The sequence below is a fragment of the Falco biarmicus genome, chromosome 4, assembly GCF_023638135.1.
Source record: "Falco biarmicus isolate bFalBia1 chromosome 4, bFalBia1.pri, whole genome shotgun sequence".
NCBI lineage: Eukaryota > Metazoa > Chordata > Aves > Falconiformes > Falconidae > Falco > Falco biarmicus.
In genome coordinates, this window is record NC_079291.1 from 87560980 (window position 1) to 87581800 (window position 20821).

The window sequence follows — 20821 nt, forward strand, 5'->3', positions numbered from 1 at the left end:
ATACACGCCCTCACCCCCCGCCCCAATTATTACCTTGCTCCTTACAGCTAGCACCCAGCTACACGCTGAACTGAAAGGGAACGCGTTAAGTGGACTATGTATCAGGGATTTAAAACTTTATTTCGGTGATAACACCATGGAGCTCTCTCTAGCCTTGGGTGTTTTTTCAATGGATGGTGGAAACTTCCTAAAGCCAGCAGCAACCGCAAGCAGCTGTGCAGCATCACAGCGCCCAGCCCGCTGCCACCCCCAGCTCCTGACACGACTCGGGGCAACAAGCTGCTTCCACGTGTAACTCCGAGCTGAGCATGCTCAGCATGACATGTACAGTTCAGAACAAGATTAAACCCTGGTTTTGGACAGGTTGCTCAAGAATCGTCCTGTAGTTCACAGCCTTTTTGCATCAAGTGGCATATAGCAGCAGGACACCCCAATCCCACCCTGGGAGAAAGGCACCGATGGCATCAGGCATGACGAGGAGCATGGATTCCCATGCATTTCTGCCTGCATCTGTCTTTTGACAAAGAAACTAACTGCAAACCATTTGCTAGCGTTGTTTATGCAGCAGGAGGTATCTTACAAGGTACAGAATGTTGAAACAAAACACAGAAATATTATCAAACTTTAATTCATAAGACTAATCTTACAGAATAAAACAATAGGATAACCAGTCAAGGTTACACTTAAAAAATCCAGCAGTGCAAATCTAAGACTAGATATTTGTCATCTCCCCCTCCCCTGAAATAGGCAATAGGTTATTTAAAAATACCATAATACATGGTACTTACATATTCCATTTAAAATAAACCTGCAGTGGACACAAATATCTAAGACTTTTTTCTTTTTTTAATATAAAACCAAAGTGAATTGCTTAGAATATGGATTAGACATAGTGAACTTCCATGACCCACAGAAAGCGAATCCTTGGCTAGAAGGTAAAATGGCCATACGCTTCATACAAGACTTGTTACAGCTCTCCTGGTCCCCCTCCTCCCTCCCCCCAGCGACGAGGACATTAATTGACAAAACAAGATGCTAACAACCTAATCCTAACAGGCAGCAAAAGGCCGGAGTACAAAACTTAGAATGAAAACAGTTCCACTGGAAAAAAAAAAAAAAAAAAATCACGTTACAGAGGAAGAAAAAAGTAAACAAAAGAAGGAAAGTCTGGAAACAAACCTTGCTGCACGGAGCCAGCACAGCGAGCGACCGGAGCAGGGAGTGCACGCTGCACCTGTGCCTGCCAGCTGCATCCCCAGGGCTGTACGGCAACACCATGATCGGGAAGGGAGCGCACGGAACAGACCGCCACAGTATGGCACCTCGACAGCGTCACTGCAAGGGAATTGTTTCTCTTTGGCCCTTAAAGTATGAAGAAGCAACTAATGGTGTCAAGTACAAAATCGAGCAGTTGTGTGCGTGTGTTACCAGGTATGACGTATCGCCTGTTAACAGTTTCTTATCTAGTTCTTTGATTTTAGACCATTTCTTCTCTTCCATCGTAACATTTGTTATTTTAGTTACGCATTTCTCAAACACTGTCATTAATGGAAAGTAATGATTTAAACTTGATACAAAAACCTTGCGGGTAGTACAAGATTTTCATGGAAGATACAGTCTCTGTTCAAACCCAAACAAAGTTTAGTGATGTACTTTTGCATTCCTAATGCAATGCTAATCCAGGAACTGTTTATGCTTGGGATGCACAGCAAAGGAAGAAATACTGAACTCAGGACAAGGAGAGAAGACACCCCCAGTGCTGGGCATGGAGAAGGGAAAGGGATGGCAGGTGAAGCTGCAACATTCAATGCCACTGAACGGCACAGGGAGAGCCCGGGGACAGCAGCAGGACCCCTTCCCTGGCAGGACGGCAGCAAGGAGGGAGACTGCCTGGGCGCTGGGCACAGCCACCAGCACCGTGTGGGAAACAGTGGCTTTGCTCTGGGGAAATCCAGATTTGCTTTACAGATGCTTTAATCCCTCATTAAACCCAGCAAAGCACTTAATACATCTTTGTAAAGAATCATACCCCAAGATGCTCATGGGGAATTATGCATATATACAACAGGGAGCTGATCTGCATTGAACAGACATTGTTAAACTGTAATTTAACCAAAATAAACTTCCGCGCAAGAATCGCCATATATTACCATACACTTCCTACAGAAGATTACACGTTGGATTTCAAATAATCTTTACAGCCAACTCAAAATACTGATTATATTTGCACTTTACTCACAACCCTTGTGTCTTACAGAGGACTACCTGCCAAATTCCTCCACAGCACCATTTGTTACGCTGAATCTGCCCTGGAGACGATCACAGTAATCAGAGAGTAAAATCCAAAAGTCAAGAGAGGCTAGCAAACAGCTCCCCAGTTAAGCAAGCTATGACACTATCCAACTAAAGAGATTTTTTTCTCTTAGCTGTTAATGTCAATAATTGCCTTGTAAAAATCAGTAGGTACCAGAAGACACAAAGCTCCACGTCACTCCAGAAGAGAAAGGATCTTGAGAGTGGTGCTGCTAAAGTTCAATTGGAATATACATTTCAAAGAACTCCCAAGAAACCTACTACATTTAGCCAACAAACACCACTTAAAGCATTTTAAGTAAGTATCATTTTCCTGTATTTTAAATTCAAACGTTGCACATAGAACAAAGAAGTGAAACAATTTCTTATTTCAAATCAAAACCAACTTGAAAAGAAGCACCTAAGTAGGATCACATTTTCTTATAGTATTTCATTCTCCATGTTCAAAATTGCTTTGTAACCAACGGTTTTTATATTCAGTTTCTTTTGAGATGATCGATTGTACCTGGCACAGGATGCAGAGTAATCGTGCCTTCAGGAAAGGAGCCAGAGAGGAATGTTAAACACCGCCCTGCACCCCACGCCCAAGGTGCCCTTCTTGCCTCAGCAGCGGCAGATGCAGCATCAGCCCTCTCGCAGCACCAGCAGCAGAGCGTACTCACCCGCGTCACTGCATCGAGCACAGAAGCCACAGGAACACTGGGGAGGAGCTGGAACTAAGACATGTGCCCTCTCAAGGAGCAAGCAGATGAAAGAATAGCAAAAGAAAACTGAATATGAACAGATGTACGGACAGGTCCAAGCAAGTCAAGTAGCAAGTGGGAGCTGATAATCACAGAACCAACAAGATAGCGAGTGCAAAGCTGACCCCAAGTGATAGAAAAAAAAGCTATTGTCACTTATTTTCTTTATACTGTAGCATGTGTGCTCTCCACCAGGTACCGAATTTTAAATTTAACCCTTAACATCAGGACTGGCAATTAGAAATGAAGAAGTGCGATAGCTGCATTTAATTTGTAATGTTATCTCCGATTAACTCACACCAACTCTGCTACCTGCACTCGCTCACGTCGAGCGTTGGAAGGGGGCTGTTCGAGGGAGCTGGCGCAGCACTGCCGCACAGAGCTCCTCTCTCAATGCATTTATGTCAAGACACACTGCTGTTGGCTTGTATACAGAAAGAAAATATCTCAAGCTACAAGAGTAACAAGCACATCACTAGTTTATATGTAGGATATGAAACACCTTTAAAATTCATATTGCATGAATGTTCTAACTGAAAATACAAAACAAAAGCTGCTTACGCTGCTATCAGGAGTCTACAGGTAAAGAAGTAATCTTAACACATACCATAAAGTGAATGCTTTTCCCAGTCTCTCAAAACAAAATAGAAATAAAATAAATACTCATTTGGGAATTTGCACCTGCTGAGTTTCAACCGGGCTGTTTCAAGGAGAGTGAAAAATGGACATGGAGTGTATTAAGATCAGCTGTTCCTAAAAGGCTGTTTCTCCATGAGTTTTACAAAATGTTGAGCTACTTGCATTGAGCAACATCAAGCCTGCAGTGTTAAAAAAAGAACAGCGATCTGTTAGATGCAGGTTTAACACAGAGCAAGACTGATTCAGTCTGACTGCACAATACAATCTGTTAAGGGTGTGCACCTTTTCAGGACTGCAAGGTCCATTCAGAAACCTGAGATAAATGGCACGTAAATTGCTGAGATGACACACAGAACGCCACAAACCAAAGGCAAGGAGCATTATTTCAGACAGGACAAGATGCAAGAACTTCCTGTAAACTTGAGCAAGAGAAAAGCTGAAAGGTGATATAAATTTCAAAAGGTCAGTTGCTGGATATTCTAAATTTGGTAAGAGTCACTGAATAAGATCACTATAAATTTTCAAATCCAGGTCCCAAGAGACTACTGCGGTTATTCAGGATCCAAACCAGCATCTGAGCTTCTCTCTTTCCCGCTCCCCCCACCCCCAAGCAAGGCAGGAAGGTCTCTTTGGTTCACTCCCTTTGCGAGATCTGTGTCACTGCTTTACCCCACTCATGCCAGACAGCATTATGCAGCGCACTCAAGAGTTGGGGTTTTTTCAGTCAAACAGGTAAGTGTCATTGCAACAGCTGCAAAACGATTCTGGACTGCAACATGCATGATCAAGAAAATGCTCCTAAAATGTAGCACTCCAGGGCAGGAGGCAGAACAGGAGCAGAGAGGTATGCAGGTGGGAGGAAAACAACTAAGTTGGCATGAAAGGGGACAATAAGCAGCACTGGGCCCATTGCCATTACAAAACATCCACAGTGGTATTCATCTGCTCCAAACATGCTACACAGAGTACCAACCCAGAGTTGCTAGTACTGGGAAAAAAAAAGCAAAGAAAAAAAAGAAGCGCAGGGCATCTTTGGGTTAAAAAAAAAAAAAAAAAAAAAATACTTTTGCTACCAAAGAATCAAACCTGAAATAAAAAGGGCCAGCAGAATATGGCTTACTAAACATCAATTTTGCATACTGTTTAAAGTTTATTTTTAAAAAACTGTTTCTGAAATTCTCAGTCACAACCAAGTAACTAAATTAAGTCTAACGCTTGTAACTGAAAGATTATGAAAATATTTTTGTTCAAACCATGTAAAAAATCCTCAATAATACATTGTAATATTTTTCTTTTAAAACTAAATTGGAAGATCAACTCTCAGCAGATTTAACTGTATTACACACAATAATTTGTGAATTAAGATTTATTGATTTCCATCGTATTTGCTTTAAATATGGTTGAAGCTGACTGCAGAAAAGGGATGGTGAAATTTTTAAGTTAAAAGTAAACTAATGGTGAAAGAACATCACCTCTGGCTTCCATCAATGCCTCGTTTATCATATTTTATTAATAAGTTCCAGGACTATCACATCCAGGGATGTTGGAGGCCTCTCCCAGCAGTGTCCTTAGCTTTGTGTCATTTTCCTGTGCCAGAGGTGAGCGTGCTTTCAAAAATACTGCCACTTTCCCAGCACCGTGTCTTTGATTGCATCAACGTATTGAGTTGGTACCCAATAGACCCAGTAGTAAGATGCTTCTGTTGGGCCCAGCTGAAATGCCTGCAAAGTCAAAAATGACAACATTTACAAATGGGAAACAGAACAGCTTATAGCAGTGGACAGACAGCTTATCCACTACAAAAATCAGGCAAGTCTGTTACACCTACTGCCTCCTGCAAACACTTGGTGCACACTAGTTATTTGATAAGCAATTAAAAAAGCATTCCTTAGAGGAACAAGAACTGCAAAGTACCAATTAAAATGATGAGCTCTTTCCTTTTATGGTATGATAGCAGCAACGAAAACTCTTGGTCAGTTTCAAGAAGATGAGGAAATTATTCTGGAAGACAGAATCTGAAGCATAACTCAGTCTCTAAAGAAATGACCAGAAGGCACAGAGTTGAGAAGCCAGACAGGAACTAAATGAGACAATGACCATGTTTTTCATAGTCATAAAATTTCACAGAATTTTATATTTAGACACCATGTCTTATTCTCAGCTTGTCAATATACATGGGAGAGGAGCACCATGGCATGTCAATGACCTCAACCCTTGCTTTAGGATAAGAGTTTATTGTAGCATATTCTGAAGAGGACACTTTCTTACTGGATTTTTGATCACCCATGTATTTGAGCTAAGATTAGATCAGCACCTTCCTGCAGACAATTTTAAGGTATAAAGTTTCCCCTTTCCTCCCCTAAAGAAGGAAACAGATTTATGTAAGGAACTTACTTCAACATTAGAAGTTTGTTACTATACTTTGGGAAGTGCAACCTCAAAAAACCCCGTCAATTAAAAAACAGCCCAAAGTTCAGTAGAATTAGTACAGCTCTCTTCTTAAATGTGTTACTTTTCTAGACCAAATACCAGTTTTTCAGAAAATCAAAGAGGGGAAAAAAAAAGTTACAGCATCAAATCACAATGTTTTTTTAACCTCCAGCAAGGCCTGTTGTTTATATAAATACAGAAGAAACTAGAAATCAAACTAGATACAGGAAAACACCACTAACATTAAGAAATCATGAGCTGTATTGAGTTTTTACTGTGTTAACACTGTTGCAAGACAAGATAAAAAAGAATGCTTAAGCACTTCATGTTTGTGTGAAAACAGCCCAGATTTCCACACAGTAGCAGATACTCATTAGGCTACCTAAAATATTTACACTGTGACAGCAGACTATGTCCACATTCCAATCTTCCACAACATTACGCTGGTATTACTGCTTGTCTCCAACTTGCTCCATTTTAAAAGCCTTACTTTTGTATATTTGCATGAAGTAATTACACTAGATATTATTAAAGTAGAGATGTTACTTACCATCATGTGATAATCCTCATGTCCTTCAATAGGTTCACTCACCACATTTTTAATGGACCCCATGGGTAACTTTTCTGTTCTCTCTACGTTAAAATTGATCAAAGCATTATTTCTGATACACGAGGAAGCAATATTTCATATTAATTTCAAATACCACCTCCATTACTTTCAAAAGCCCCTCATGTCAGCAGTCTCTGCTTTGGGTGAACTTTGGATACCTGCTACCAAGAAGCGCGTCTTCCACGTTACCACATTCCACAGCACCTGATTCAGGCCTAAATGGAGGGATGGAAAAACCCTGGCTTTATCTGATGTTTCCCCATGAGAAACTCCAGTTGGACCAGCAGGATTACTCACCATAGTGAAAGCTGGTCCAGACGTAAGAATATTCAGGACTGACTACCAATGGTTATACTAAGTTCTACAGAAATGACAAGGCTGAAAGCTGAATGAAGACAGGCTAACTAACTCTTTGAAAGCCTAGTCCTGGTTTTACCCTGAGGCAGTGTTCAACTGTTACTATAAAAGCACAGGGAAGGAAATAATGAGTAAATAGGGAAAGAAACAAAAAGAGAAACCAAAACAAAAGGAGATGACTACAATTACATGACAGAGTAACATCAGCCAGCCAGAGGTAACCAACAAGAATGACAAAATATATGGTTCACGGCAGACTTTTCCTGTCTCAGTTCTGTCCTCACTTCTTTCTGAAGACTTAACTCCAAGATCCTTCCTTTCAGTTCCAGCTTTCAGTGTCAGCCTAAAATTATCTTCTTGGATGTAAGACAGAGAGAACCATAAACATTCAATAAAGCAAAAACATCTAACGAACTCATAGTTCAGTGTCTAACTAATCTGTGTTACCTAAAAAAAAAACCAAAACAAAGCACCTACCTAAAAAAGGCACACAGGGAGAAAAACTTAGCGATGCCAAGACAAATAATCTTTACCTCAGTGCTGTAACTAAGCTGACTCCTATCCACACCACTCAGACTCACAACACTCATTCATTGAGTAAAATCTTACTTTGCACTCAGTTAGTATCCTGCAAATCAATTACTCTTCACAGTACCTCAGCAACAGACAAATTCATATTACCAATGCCTCTACGAAAACAACACAGAGCAGCTGAGAAACATCTACCTATACCAAACCTTAGGCTACCAAATGTACAAAGCGATCTGTGAAACACAGGGAGGCTGTGTGAAGGAAAGTGTGAAGTTTCAACTTTCCAGGACCAGTAAGTGAAAAACTCTGTTAATGCCCAGTTGGTTCTGTTCTGGCCCTTACGTGCTGGCATCTGCCATGAATTTCTCAGAGCAGGAATGAGTTTTTCCTCAACAACAGCCAGCAATTACAACCATTCCCCAGAGGAAGCACGCTGCTGCTAATTCTGGCAAGTAGGAAAACAGGTTACACGAAAGGCCGATTCTTCTTGTAGTCATCTAATTTCACAGCTTAAGAAACACTAATCTAGAACACTTCAGAAATACTATGCTTGAAACTCATCTAGAAGGTGAAGGAATAAGATTAATTACCTGAATACTAAGCATGTATTTAGAACACATTACCAGTAGCAAAAAGATCTGCCTGCCCAACCTATAGTGGGAAAAAATCCCAATGTCTTGTTCCATCACTTAGCCCAGGAGAAAAATCACTGCAACTGGTACCAACAGAGGTTTTAAAGCCAGAAAAGTCTTTGCAGTCAAGTCTGTCCTACAAAGGAAAAGTCAAAAACCTCTGAGATTTCTGCTTACTTTGGAAATAACGTGGCAGCTGGAGGTGCCATCCAAAGCTACTATTGCCACCCAATTAGGTTACTCTACTGGGACAGGGAGCAAGCACTTCTATTACTCTTGCTCATCACTGTAATGTTGCCCCATCCTAGTCAAACCAAAGGAGCACAGCTTCCTTTGGAGGCAGGGGGTTATACGAGATGTCCTCAGCAATGCACGTTATCACCACAGCACTTTCAGCTCCTCCTGGCACCACTCAAGACCGTAAACTGATTCCTCTGCACAGCAACACATGCCATAGTTTCTGCAGTTGTACATCACTGAAACAGGACACCCAACTAATTTTGGTTGGAAGGACAGACAAAGACAGAGATGCCAGCACTCCTAGTTTTAATCCCAGTTCGAACACTCCCTTTCGAGTCTCAGCCAAGTCATTGAGCCGCCTCAATGCAATGCTGGCATCAAATCAATGTTTATAAAGTGCTTTTGAGATATGCTAGAAATGCCAAACATTGTAATTTACATTTGGAGCTATGAATAGCAGTTCAGAACACAGTCTTCTGGCACAACTGAACTCAAGTTTTTCAGGAACAGAAGTAAAACATCAAGTAATATTCAATGATTTGGGAGAACGGCATTTGAAAAGAGGAAGCAAGACTTAGTTTTGAAGTATTGCAATACCAACATTATTCCCTACACACAATTTAGTCAATCCATTCACTTACAGCCCAGTTACCAATGATTCACCTCAGAGTTTTAGAGTTGCTCACCTTTTGTACCAATCCATAGCTGGTCTTGCTCAAGTTTAAAGGTCAATCGTACTTTCCCGCCTGACTTGTTGTACATGCCAGATAACGGCACTGTCGGTAGGCGCTCCTACAAAGAGGCAACACAGTAAGTCACACTGAAGGACTTTAACAGGAAAAGCTATATTCTCTTAACTTTTTAAGTACAGGGACGATCCATTTTTCCGGTTTTCTGCTAAGACAGCAAAGAACGATTGAACCAGCAAAGAAAGGTCTCAAACCACAAACAACTCCCTCTTTTCTGGTTATGACAATGTCTCACGTACTTATTTACTTACTTGAACACCTTTAACAGAAGGCATCACATCATCAGGTTTTCCTTTATCCAATACTTTTCTGTGTTGCTACAATATAAAACCAGAAATTAGAATTTACAGGAACACAACAGAGCTTTTAAATTTACTTGCAGCTCCACCCTTGAACATACCTCGATAGCACTAAGAGACAGTTAAGGACTGTTCAGTCATTTATCACACAGAAAACAGTTAATTTTCAAAGTTATCCAAACGCTTTCTATAACAGTCATAAGAAATTATATAAATGAATAAAACTGTGATATAACACAAAGGCAACATCCCTTCCAGAGTATACATAAACATGTATCTATTAAAAAAAAGAAGGAATCCCGAGTCCCAGTTTAATATTGTACATGCTGAATTCCATAGTTGGCATTCAGCAAGACAGTTTTAACAGTGAAATGTTACATCCAGTGAATGGCAGAAAACCGTCCACATTTGACAGCACAACGTATCACAACACAGCAACAAACCAGAATAGATTAGAGCAGTAGTAACTAAGAAAACCATGATCACAGCTTGTAAGTTGCCGAGTACCTTTAAGCAATGACGGAACTTACAGTGAACATGAGCTATGATAAATTATAGCAAAACAAAAGCATGTTTCATAAAGTTTGCAGTTCAACAAGGCACAAATATTTTAATCATATTTATTTCAAGGAAGGTACGGGGCTGGTTATACCTTGAGCTGACAATCATTTATCAGCCCCACAACACTGCAGCACTGCCACCAAATAAAGACTCACTGCAGTGTACTTCACTTCCTATTCGGAGGCAGCACTTCAAGATGCGAGAGGAATATTCAACATCCACGTTCCCATCAGCACTGGGACAGCTGAAGGAACTGCTCTCTTAGTGTTTGTTTCTAAGGCAGTTTTTAGAGATCAAATGCTTTCATGCCAATAAAAGTTATTTTTTATACAGGATTAATCTAGACAGTGTTTGAGCTGACAACTGCAAAATCTTTCTACTAGTTACTATTTCTCATCTGAAATGCCAGGCTGTGCCTGGCACCAGCACAAGTGGTGTCTCACAAAGCCTCAGCCTCCACTAAGCAAAACATTTTCCTGCTGCTAGAACTCCCCTGCACAGAGCCCTTCTATCGCTCAGCCGTGAGAAATGAAACCCCAGCCCGCTTCGAGAAGGAACAGGACCCAAAGGGGGCTGCGGGGCATTACAAGGGAATGCGCAGATCCGACAGCTCCCCCTGCGCCAGGAATTATCTAGGTATTTGTAACCTTTTGTCTGCAGAGCGGTTCCTTCTTATTTTCCTCTGCTTTGACCTCCTGTTGAGCAGCTTCTTTGGGTGTATTTACCGCTAAAACATCGTTGATGGTAGAGCCAACAACCATTATTTTCGCTCCGTTCGTTACTTTAATTTCCCGCAACGTTTTCTCCTCAGGTAGAAGTCCCTTGAACATAACTTTCTGCATGGCCGGCGGGAGGCCTAGGGGGCAAGAAGAAGGGTTAGGCTCCGGGGGGGCCACGGCAGGGCGGGCCGAGGCGGCGGCAGCCCCACACACCTGTCAGCGAGTGGATCTTCTGCTTCAGCTCGGCCCCCGTGCTGTCCAGGCAACACCTCACGTCGTACTTGTTCTTGTTCCAGATCACCTTCAGCTCCACCAGCTCCTTCCCGCCCTCCGCCTCGCCGCCGTTGCTGACGGACGCCCGCGGGGGCTCCCGGCGCTCCTCGCCCTCCGGAGGCCGCCCCGCCGCCGCCGCACCGCCCTCTCCGCCGCAGCCCAGCGGCAGCTCCTGCGGCTCCGCCGCCATGCCCGGCTCCTCGGCACCTGCGGGCGAGCACACAGGTACAGCCCAGCCGGCGGGGCCCGGGCCCGGCCCCAGCCCCGGCCCCGGCCCGCCCCGCCCCGGCCCCGCAGCGCCGCCCCGCCGCCCGGGGCCTCCTCCCCGCCCCCCCACCGCCCCCCGCCGCCGGCACCGCGGGCTCCTACCATCGGCAGCGGCGGAGGCGGCGGCGGCCATGATGATTGTGTACAATCTGCCGCGGGGCACGCCGGGAAACGCCCGCCGCCTCCTGATGAGCCGCGCCGGCTCCCGTAGCCCCGCCCCTCGCGCGGCCCGCTGGGCGGTGCGGGCCCCGCAGGCCGCGCCCCCTCAGCCTGCACCGCCCGGGGCTGCGGGCAGGGGCGTCCGGGCCCTCCTCCGGGCCCGCCTCCAGGCCCGCCTCCCGGCTCTCCGTGCGCTGCGGCCCCGCGCGGCCGGCGCCCGTGGCGGCGGCCAGCCCCGCCTGGCGGGAGGAGCAGAGGGCGGGGCCTGCGCTCCACCCCGCCCCCCGCCCGCTGCGTGCGAGGTGATTGGCTGGCGCGGCGCGGCGAAGCGGAAGCGGCGCGATGGCGCGGGCGCTGCGGGCGCTGCGGGGCGTGGTGGGCCCGGGGCCGCGGGTGCGGTTCGGCCCCAGCCCCACAGGTAACCCCCGCACCCCCGGCCCGGGCCCCGCCACAGGGTGGGAGCGGCACTTTGGGGTGGAAAACGTGAATTCAGACACTTGAGGAGCGTGTGCCTGGGGGGGCGGGGAGCGGGGCGCCTGAGGCCTGTCCCGGTGAAGGGGCCGCGGTGAAAGTGGCGCTGCCCAGCGCCTGCCGGTTCACAGGGACTGCCGGGTCCCTTCCGGGAATAACGTTCTGGGAAGGCAGCCACCGGTAATTCATTCCGTAGCAGGGGCCCACACACCGGTACGTGCCAGCCCCGCACGTCCCCGCCCCTGGGCAGCGTCTCATAGCCAGCTGCCGTTACGGGCAGCGTTGCCCTGCCAGCTCGTATTTAAAAATCTCTATTAGGCCTTAATAACGATGATCTCCTCCGATTTTCCCCCGAGAACAGGTTTTCTGCACTTGGGCGGCCTTCGGACCGCTTTGTACAATTATATTTTTGCCAAAAAACACCAAGGGACCTTTATTTTGAGGGTGGAGGATACAGATCAAAGTCGAGTGGTGCCTGGAGCTGCAGAAGGAATAGAGGATATGCTGGAATGGGCAGGTATTTACAAACATCTTTCGTTTGTTACTTACTGAAAAATTCTTTTTAGAGATTAACAAACACTCAAAGTGAGTACCTTGTGTGATAGCAAGCTGTGCGCTGTTTCAGATGACAAATTAGTTGAAATGTAGTTATTTTTACAGCTAGGTGCCAGGAAGATCCTATTGAAAGCATGTATAGCAGAAATAACGGTTTGTCTGCCACAGAATAAGATCTAAATTTGTGAAAGTGGCAGAAAGTGCAGTTGTAACAAAGGTTGTGCACAAGAGACGTGATGGAGAGGTTGGAAGTTGGAGCTCACAGATATTGCTGTAAATTTATAAATTGTTTGTATACAGGGCTGTCAGTTTTCATTTTGAATCCTCTGTGTCTTTTTGAGCTTAAGAACTAGAAGCAAGGGTGATTTTCAAATACAGAATTGTTATAAGCTTAGAACAAGATCCCACAGATGCTTCCGTTAATGGGTAGGTAAGCTGTAAGGGGCTAGGACTTTGTTGTCGAGTAATAAATTTGGAGTAGGTAAAATAATTGGCAAAGAACTCAACTGTATTTTTGTGGTATTAGTGTTCTTTGCTATAAAAAGGGTGGATGCTACTTTATATGTGTGTGCCTGACTGTGTTTTGCTTTGAGTAGTGTATCAGAGCTGCTCAACTGCTTGTTGTCTTCCGGTGGGTTTTTCTGCTGGTTGCTTTATACACAATACTCTAAATTCTGTTGATGTTAGCTGCTATTTATCTTCTAGTCCAGGGGAATCTGACTCCTGTGCTATACAGATGCCATTAGCTGGCTGCCCTGGAGCAGCATCTTTGGATGCTCTCTAGAACCTTGCTGTTTCATCTTAACTTAATGGGCTCCACGGTGGGGTTCACTCGGCCTTTTTTACAGGTTTTTTAAGTCCCATCATACTCGTATTTCAGGTATTCCCCCTGATGAGAGTCCTCGCCGCGGTGGTTCCTTTGGACCCTACCAGCAATCACAGAGACTTGACCTTTACAGGAGAGCCAGTGAAGTGCTTTTGGAGAGAGGTGTGGCGTACCGCTGCTTTTGCACCCCTCAGCGCCTGGAGCTGCTGAAGAAGGAGGCTTTGCGGAGCCAGCAGACCCCACGGTATGGATTCCTTGTCTGCTGGGTAGTTCCCTCTGTGCTGCGTGCTTGCAACAAAAACTTACAACCACGTGCACAGTGATAGGATTGTAATCTCACTGCCTGTAGAGAGAGAAGCCAGCGTGACCCAGGCTTAGGGGCGTGACCTCCAGAGGTGAGGTGGTTTGACTGGACACATAGCGGGCAGGTTACAGCTAAAATTCAGCGATCAGTTTAGAGGTTTGGGAATGTAAAAATAGCTGATGGGGTTGGCCTATATAGAACTGAGACTTTCTCTCTCCTTTCTCAAAGATACGACAACCGGTGCCGGCACCTGACGCCCACTGAAGTGGCTGAGAAGCTGTCACAGGGCCTTGAGTGGGTGGTCCGCTTCCGACTGGAGAAGGGGGTTGAACCCTTTCAAGACCTGGTCTATGGCTGGAACAAGCATGAAGTGGCTGAGGTGGAAGGTGACCCAGTGATTCTCAAGGGGGATGGCTTCCCCACCTACCACCTGGCAAATGTGGTGGATGACCATTACATGGGCATCAGCCACGTTCTGCGTGGAACTGAGTGGCTGACTTCAACGTCCAAGCACCTCCTTCTCTACAGAGCCTTTGGCTGGGATCCCCCTCAGTTTTGTCACCTCCCGCTGCTTCTGAACAAAGACGGTGGCAAGCTGTCAAAAAGGCAGGGGGACATCTTTCTGGAGCGCTTTGCTCAGGACGGCTACTTGCCAGAGGCTCTGCTGGACATCATAACCAACTGTGGCTCTGGATTTGCAGGTAATGACCACAGGCTTGCGACTTGCTAGGATGCTTCGTGGTGCGGACTTTGGGGAGTGGGTTAGGTTTATTTTAATAGCAAAGATCTTTGACAGCGTTTGAAGGGGTCAGGAAATGGGGGTCAGGTGAAATGCCACCAAGGCTTCTGCAGAGCTCCTGTGAAAGACTGGGCGGTGTGTTGGAACAGTGGGAATCTTTCTGCCTCTCTGCAGCCCTTTAAATTGAGTCTGATGCTTAATGGGTTCCCACTTGGGACAGCATTCATTTCAAGGTGAAGAAACTGTCTGTGAACTCTTGGGAAAACTTGTATTCTGTGGTTAATAATTGCAGTGTTGTGTATGACATCTGTCACACTTCTCGTTTAACCTGAAAGACCATGAGAAGTTGAGTCAGTGTCTCCTTTTGTTGCTCTTACCTTGTGGGGATCACAAATCAACTTGTGTTTCAGGAACTGTACTTGGGAATAAAATCTTTCTTGGGCAGTGAAGCCTTCTGGCTGAGTGTTACTTCTTTTTGGCTGACTGATGCAAAGGGTGTTCCACTGAGGAAGGCAACAGAGCCAAGGAGAATGCCCTAGTTCCCAGTTCCTCACCAGTAGTTAGCAGAGCCTGCTCTTGGGGAGAGGGCAGCTTCCCGTGTGCGCCTGCTGCTAGTTCCATCCTGTTTGTTGGGATACATCCCTGCTTGCTGCACTGCGAAAAGTGGCTCTCCTGTGTCACTTCTTCCTTGGGTGTGCTGCTGCTCCAGCCCTGCGCCCAAGGCTTGCGAGGAAAAGCAGTGAGGCTAGTTCTCTGCAGGGGTGTGGTTTTGTATCATTCTCTTGTTGGGTTATTTTGCAGAGAAACAGATGGGGAGGACTTTGGAGGAGCTGATCTCACAGTTTGAAGTAGGCAGAATTACACCCCATTCTGCCTTCCTGGATCTTGAAAAACTCCCAGAATTCAACAGGTATAAGTATCTGTGGTAACTTTAAAGCATAATAATCAGTACGTCAGTGAGAAGTTATTCCTAGCACTTGGTTTTGTCTGGAGATTTTTTTTCTGGATCAAGCATGGTCCCAGCGCAGCAGCTTTTCAACTGTGCTACAGCAAAGTATGTTTCTGCCATTCCTACCTCCTACCTCCTCTCCTATCCTGTGCTTGGCCACTGTGCCAGGGACACTGTAAAAGCCTAGGCAGATGGTAGGTGTAGCTAGGAGGATGCAAGGTCCTAAGTTTAGTTCCAAAATGACATCTAAAAAGAGGCGACACTTCCAGAAGGTACTTCTGCAAGTACACTGGTAGGCTACTGGGATGTTGTGCTGCTAGGAGTTACCACGTCTTTAGTTCACTGTGGCACATTAGAGCTAAATGCTTTGTTGTGGAATGTCTGTCTGTGGCTTAATGTTACTTTTGTACAATTTTAATTGGTAAATGCTTGTTGTGGTTTAACCCTAGCCGGCACCTAAGTACCATGCAGCTGCTTGCTAACTCCACCCCATCCACCGCAGTGGGATCAGGGGCAGAATCAGGAAAAATGTAAAACCTGTGGGTTAAGATAAGAACAACTGAATAATTGAAATAAAATACAATAATAACAATTGTAATGAAAAGGAGAGAGAAAGTGAGATAGGAATAAAACCCAAAGAGGGGTAAAACCCCCCCCAAAACAAGTGATGCACAATACAGTTGCTCACCCCCTGCTGACTGATGCCCAGCCAGTGCCTGAGCAGCAACTGGCAGCCCCTGGTCAGCTCCCCCCAGTTTCTGTACTCAGCGTGATGTTCTGTGGTAGGGAATACCCCTTTGGCTAGTGCGGGTCAGCTGTCCTGGCTCTGCCCCCTCCCAGCTTGTGATGCACCTGCTCACTGGCAGAGCATGGAAAACTTGGAAAGTCCTTGATTTAGAGTAAGCACGACTTAGCAACAGCTGAAACATCAGTGTGTTACCAGTGTTATTTTCATTCTAAATCCAAAACACAGCACTGTACCAGCTACTAGGAGGAAAATTAACTCCCAGCTGAAAGTATTCCCAGATGAAACCAGGACAGTGTTGTGAGGTTGGGATGAGGAGGTTCAATCCAACCCAAAGCAGTCCAAAAGCATTTTTCTTCTTTGTTACAGGATTCACCTCACCCATCATATTGAGAATGAAGGGCTGCGACAGAAGCTAATTAGAGAGTTGCAGTTGTTGGTGGAGCATGTCTATGGGGATCAACAAGTGGATCAAGATGTTCTAGAAAAGGAATATATGGAGCGAGTCCTCCTGATGAGAAAAGTATGAGCAGTGGTAGCACTGCGTCACCACTTTTGGGAGCTGAGGTTTTGTGGGATTCCTGAATGAAGACTCAGCTGAGTCTTGGGCACTGCTTTGATCTGAGCTCTGAAGCTGCACACCCTGCAAATGGCTGTCACTGCTCACTCAAGTGGTCATGTGCATGCTGACTGCCAAAATCTGGTGATACAGTTAGCTGACTTGTAGGAATGGGCATGGTGAATATCTTGGTGGTCATTGCAGAGTTGTAAGCTCACCCCTCATACTTCACCAAGCCAGCAGAGCTCCCGCAGTAAAGGGACAATGTGTCTCTGCTGTGAAAGTGAATCATGGGATTGTAGGATGTTTCTTGGAAGACTTTCTGGTTCCTGATGAGAGCTGGACCTCAGTAGTGCTGGGTCAGGTCAGCTGTGGCTTTGTTTAGATGAGTGGTGAGAGCCTCCAGGCTGTGCTTCTCCTCCTATAGCCCGGGATGTGGCTGGCTTGTAGTGGTGAGGTCCAGCACACAGGGTCCCTCGTGCCAGGAGACTGCTCACCGCTAGGTTTTGCTGACTGGGCAGTGTAAGGCACTTCTGCTTTGCTGCTGCTCCGTGCTTTGGAAGCAAAGTCAAAGCAACCTCTTTGCCGAGATGGATGAAGCTCATTGTTCAACTGGTGGGGTTTGTGCATCGGGAGCCCTGGTCTCAGTTAAGTGGCACAGTGCTGGCTGTAAAGGGGACAGAAGATACTGTGGCTCTTCCCAGTGCCAGAAGGAGGGTGAGCCCAGCTGTTTCCCAGTCTGCCCCAGGATGCTGCTGTAGTATCTAGGGGATTCCTTGTGAAGAATAAAGCCACCTTTGTAGGGGCAGGCAGGGACCCAAGTGTTCCAGCATGAAGGCTTCACTATGGCAGCAGTATGGGTGACTCATGTGACTTCCCACTGTCTGTTGAAAGTCAGCAGATGAACGTGGCAAGCCACTTCCCTGGGCTAACTCTGAGTCAGCCTGCATGCGGCTCAGCAGCATGGGTACAGCTGTGGCCCTTTGGGCTTCTGTCTCCCTGCTCACACCAGGTGGTTATGGGTGTGAAAAACTCAGCTGCCTGAAAGTCAGCAATTCATATTTCCTCCAACGAGTATGAAGTACAAGGCAGTCATGTGTTTGGACCCTCTTTAATTGTTCATGAAGTCCAGACCGAATGAATTTGCTTCCCCTCAGCCTTGACAGATTTGCTTTCTTTCTCCAGGGTCACATAAGCTTCCTGAAGAACCTGGTGTCGTGTGATTATTCTTACCTATGGGTTAGGCCCTTGGTGTCCCGAAAGCAACTACAAACTATTTCGGCAGAAGTAGATGAAATAGGAAAACTAGTCTTAGGGTAAGTGTCTCTTCCCAGCACTGTACGCAGTCTCCTGCCCGCCCTAGAGCATTGCTGTTGCCTGCTTATTGACGTTGGACATGCTCATAGTTTTTATTTAATTCCCTCTACTTTAGAATGTGATGTAGATAATAACTGGTGAGAAATTCTTGTGTTTTTACTTGAAAGGCAGCTTGCCAGTGGGAAAACTCATATCAGTGGTCTCAAGCAAGAATTGTCACGTCCGGATTTTGTAAAGCACCAAGCACAGTGGAGTTTGCATGCCAACATCATGCTAATGAACAGCAGTGTTAGCAGGGTGTTCCCATGCCACCTGATCTCCTGTGCTTTTTGTCTGCTGTAGCATCAGACTGGGGAAATGCAAGGTGCTTTTGGTCAATGTGTATTCAAATTATGTAAGGAGACTTTTGGGTCTCTGGAATGAACTCAGTTTGTATCCAGTGAGAATCACTGTCACTTCTGAAAAGCCCAGCCCTGGTGGGCTTTTTCTGCTTCCATTTCTGTTTCTGGCTAGCAGTCTGCCGTTCTGGCTGCTCAGAAACATTGCTGAGGTGGCAGACGGTCCTTCTGAGCCGGTGAGTTCTGTGCGGTTTTGCCAATGTGTTTCACTGCTGCCTCGTGTCCCTCTGCTACTCCACGCCTTGCAGCTAGGCAGGGTGGTATGTCAGTTGCCTTTCCAGTTCAGATCTCACATCTGGACCAAAATGAGTTCTGAAAACCAGTTTTGGGAGTAGTTAAAGTGGCAGTATCTGCAAACCGAGCTGTTATTTCCAGCTGACTGTAAGGTTGGTTGTCCTTGGTCATTTGTTGCAGCAGAGTGGTAATTGAATCCAAGTGACAGTAATTTAAGTGTCAGAATACTCGCTGTCCTGGAGGGATAATAGCATTGCTAACCTACAGCTGAGTAGTATCAATGATGGATCCTGCATCTCTGAAAATCATATTAGTAACAAAGAAATCAGCATTACTGCTTTTCCTGTGGTTTTCCAGGTCCTTGGCATAATTTTGTGATTTAAACTTGATGCTTGCTTTTCTGAACAAACTCTGCTTCTGGTACTGTTGAAGCAGATTAAAGGCATGGTTTCGCAAAGTGGAGTCTTCAGCAGCAGTATGGAGGTAGAGCAGTCCCTCCTGCTGCCCAGAAGGGTACCCGTGTACATGACCAACGCTGCAGTGAGCAGAGAGAGTGCCCTGCCTGGCACAGATGGGCAGGGAAGCTTACCTTGAACTGCTGCTGTTGCTGGAAGATTTTGCAAAACCTGTCTGAAGAAGCTGGCAGTCATCGAAGTCATTAGTCATTTCTGTGTAGGAATCCTGTGGGTTTTATGTCCCTGGATTGTAAGGACATCTTCTTTCCTGAAGGCTCATGACAAGGCAGGCAGCTGTTTTGACTGTGGAGGAGTTGAACAAAGACCTGAAAAGCCTCCATAACCAAACCAAAGAGACTAAGTACAGCAGCATGATGGAGCTCCTTCGCTTGGCTCTCAGTGGGAAGCAGGTAAAAAAGTTCTGAGACTGGGGCTTTTTTTTTTCCTTCTCTCTTATAGCAAGATACTGATATTTGCACATCCTGCAAGAACTGACGTCAGTTTCTGTTATGAGTTAATGTACTGATATACAGCACTTCTGGAAGAAATTGCTGTTCTAAAAGTTTCAGAAAGGCTGAAATTGTCAAAACATAAATATGCTGGTCACAAATCTGAAGTCAGAAAAGCCTCTGTAGGGAGTGTTGGCATGGTTGTAGGCTTTAGCCAAAACCAGGATTTTATGTGCAATCTGCTTTTACAAAGTTCAAAAACAAGATTTACAAAAGTTCTGCAAAGCCTAATCCTGGGTTACGCTCTGGCATCAGTCCTGGGTCAGTTTGACTGTTCTTAGCGTTTTACTTCAGGAGGAAAGAAACCCAAACCCTTGTTTTGAGATTGCTAATAAAACCCCTACCCTTGGTCTAACAGTGATCTGATAGCTAATCACACTATCATTTCCGTCATGATGATGCATAAACACGTGCTGAAAAGTGTAAGTTTCCATTTGTACAATCACTTCTTATGTGTTTTCAGCATGGACCGAGCATTGCCGAGATGATGGTGACTTTGGGACCTAAAGAAGTGTGTGGACGAATATGCAAAGCACTATCTAGCTAATATGGGACAGAAATGACACTGACAGCCAGCCCATGGACTCAGATGGTGTAGGCAGCATGCATCATTGTCCCAGACCTGTATTTTTTGATCTCAGCATGATGCCTTTGATCAGATGAGCTGGGCTTTAGACCAGGCAGGAGTCACCATAATGTTTCCAGGTCTGTATGTATCTGCACTAAGCATAAACCACTTTGGGGGAGAAACCAAACACAGATTTAGGTCTGTCCTTCTGCTTTCATCTGTGCAAAGAGCCTGGTTTTCAGGTTGGGAGAAAGAGACATTTATCAGGGTTTAAATTCAGACCAGGTGGACAGAAAGTGGTGCTATTTCTGGTATCAGCATAGTTCATGTCAAGTGATCTGTCTCTTTTTGGAGAGGTCCTAGTAATCAGGGTACCTACAGCTACGACTACACAGGCCCACAACAAATACCATGGGAAGGGTATTTTTATACGTATAACTATATGTGCATATATATAATATGTATATTATAGCCCTCTTAGCTGCCTTGGTGTCCTTCTGGGCTGAGTGAGCTGCTTGGAGAGGGACACTCTTCTCCCCGTGTACAGTCACGTGCGTGGTTCTGCTAAAAATATCCCTGACCAGGAGATTGGGGTGTTTTTTCCTCTTTTGGATGATGACCTTTTAAGTATTAAATTAATGTGGTGACTTCTGATTCTGTTCTCGCAAGT

The 20821-nt window shown here is 45.5% G+C and overlaps 2 protein-coding genes across 4 annotated transcripts; one reads left to right on the plus strand and one right to left on the minus strand.

The window, feature by feature from the left end:
• Positions 1-613: 613 nt before the first annotated feature.
• On the minus strand, positions 614-11511 carry UBFD1 (ubiquitin family domain containing 1). Of its 2 annotated transcripts, none has more exons than XM_056336828.1 (7): positions 11466-11511; positions 11037-11303; positions 10752-10960; positions 9496-9561; positions 9182-9287; positions 6676-6758; positions 614-5416 (listed from the first exon to the last, which is right to left on the minus strand). In XM_056336828.1, the coding sequence occupies exons 1-7, from the start codon at positions 11494-11496 to the stop codon at positions 5306-5308; spliced, it is 873 nt and encodes a 290-aa protein (XP_056192803.1). In that variant the 5' UTR covers positions 11497-11511; the 3' UTR covers positions 614-5305. The 2 variants fall into 2 exon arrangements, with proteins under 2 accessions (XP_056192803.1, XP_056192802.1); XM_056336827.1 differs by lacking the exon at positions 614-5416 and adding an exon at positions 5424-5729.
• Positions 11512-11814: 303 nt separating this feature from the next.
• On the plus strand, positions 11815-20805 carry EARS2 (glutamyl-tRNA synthetase 2, mitochondrial). Of its 2 annotated transcripts, none has more exons than XM_056336825.1 (9): positions 11815-11940; positions 12355-12510; positions 13429-13618; positions 13907-14379; positions 15219-15327; positions 16481-16634; positions 17856-17986; positions 19349-19484; positions 20047-20805. In XM_056336825.1, exons 1-9 carry the CDS (start codon positions 11865-11867, stop codon positions 20128-20130), a joined length of 1509 nt encoding a protein of 502 aa, XP_056192800.1. In that variant the 5' UTR covers positions 11815-11864; the 3' UTR covers positions 20131-20805. The 2 variants fall into 2 exon arrangements, with proteins under 2 accessions (XP_056192800.1, XP_056192801.1); XM_056336826.1 differs by lacking the exon at positions 11815-11940 and adding an exon at positions 12069-12206.
• The last annotated feature ends 16 nt before the right edge of the window (positions 20806-20821 follow it).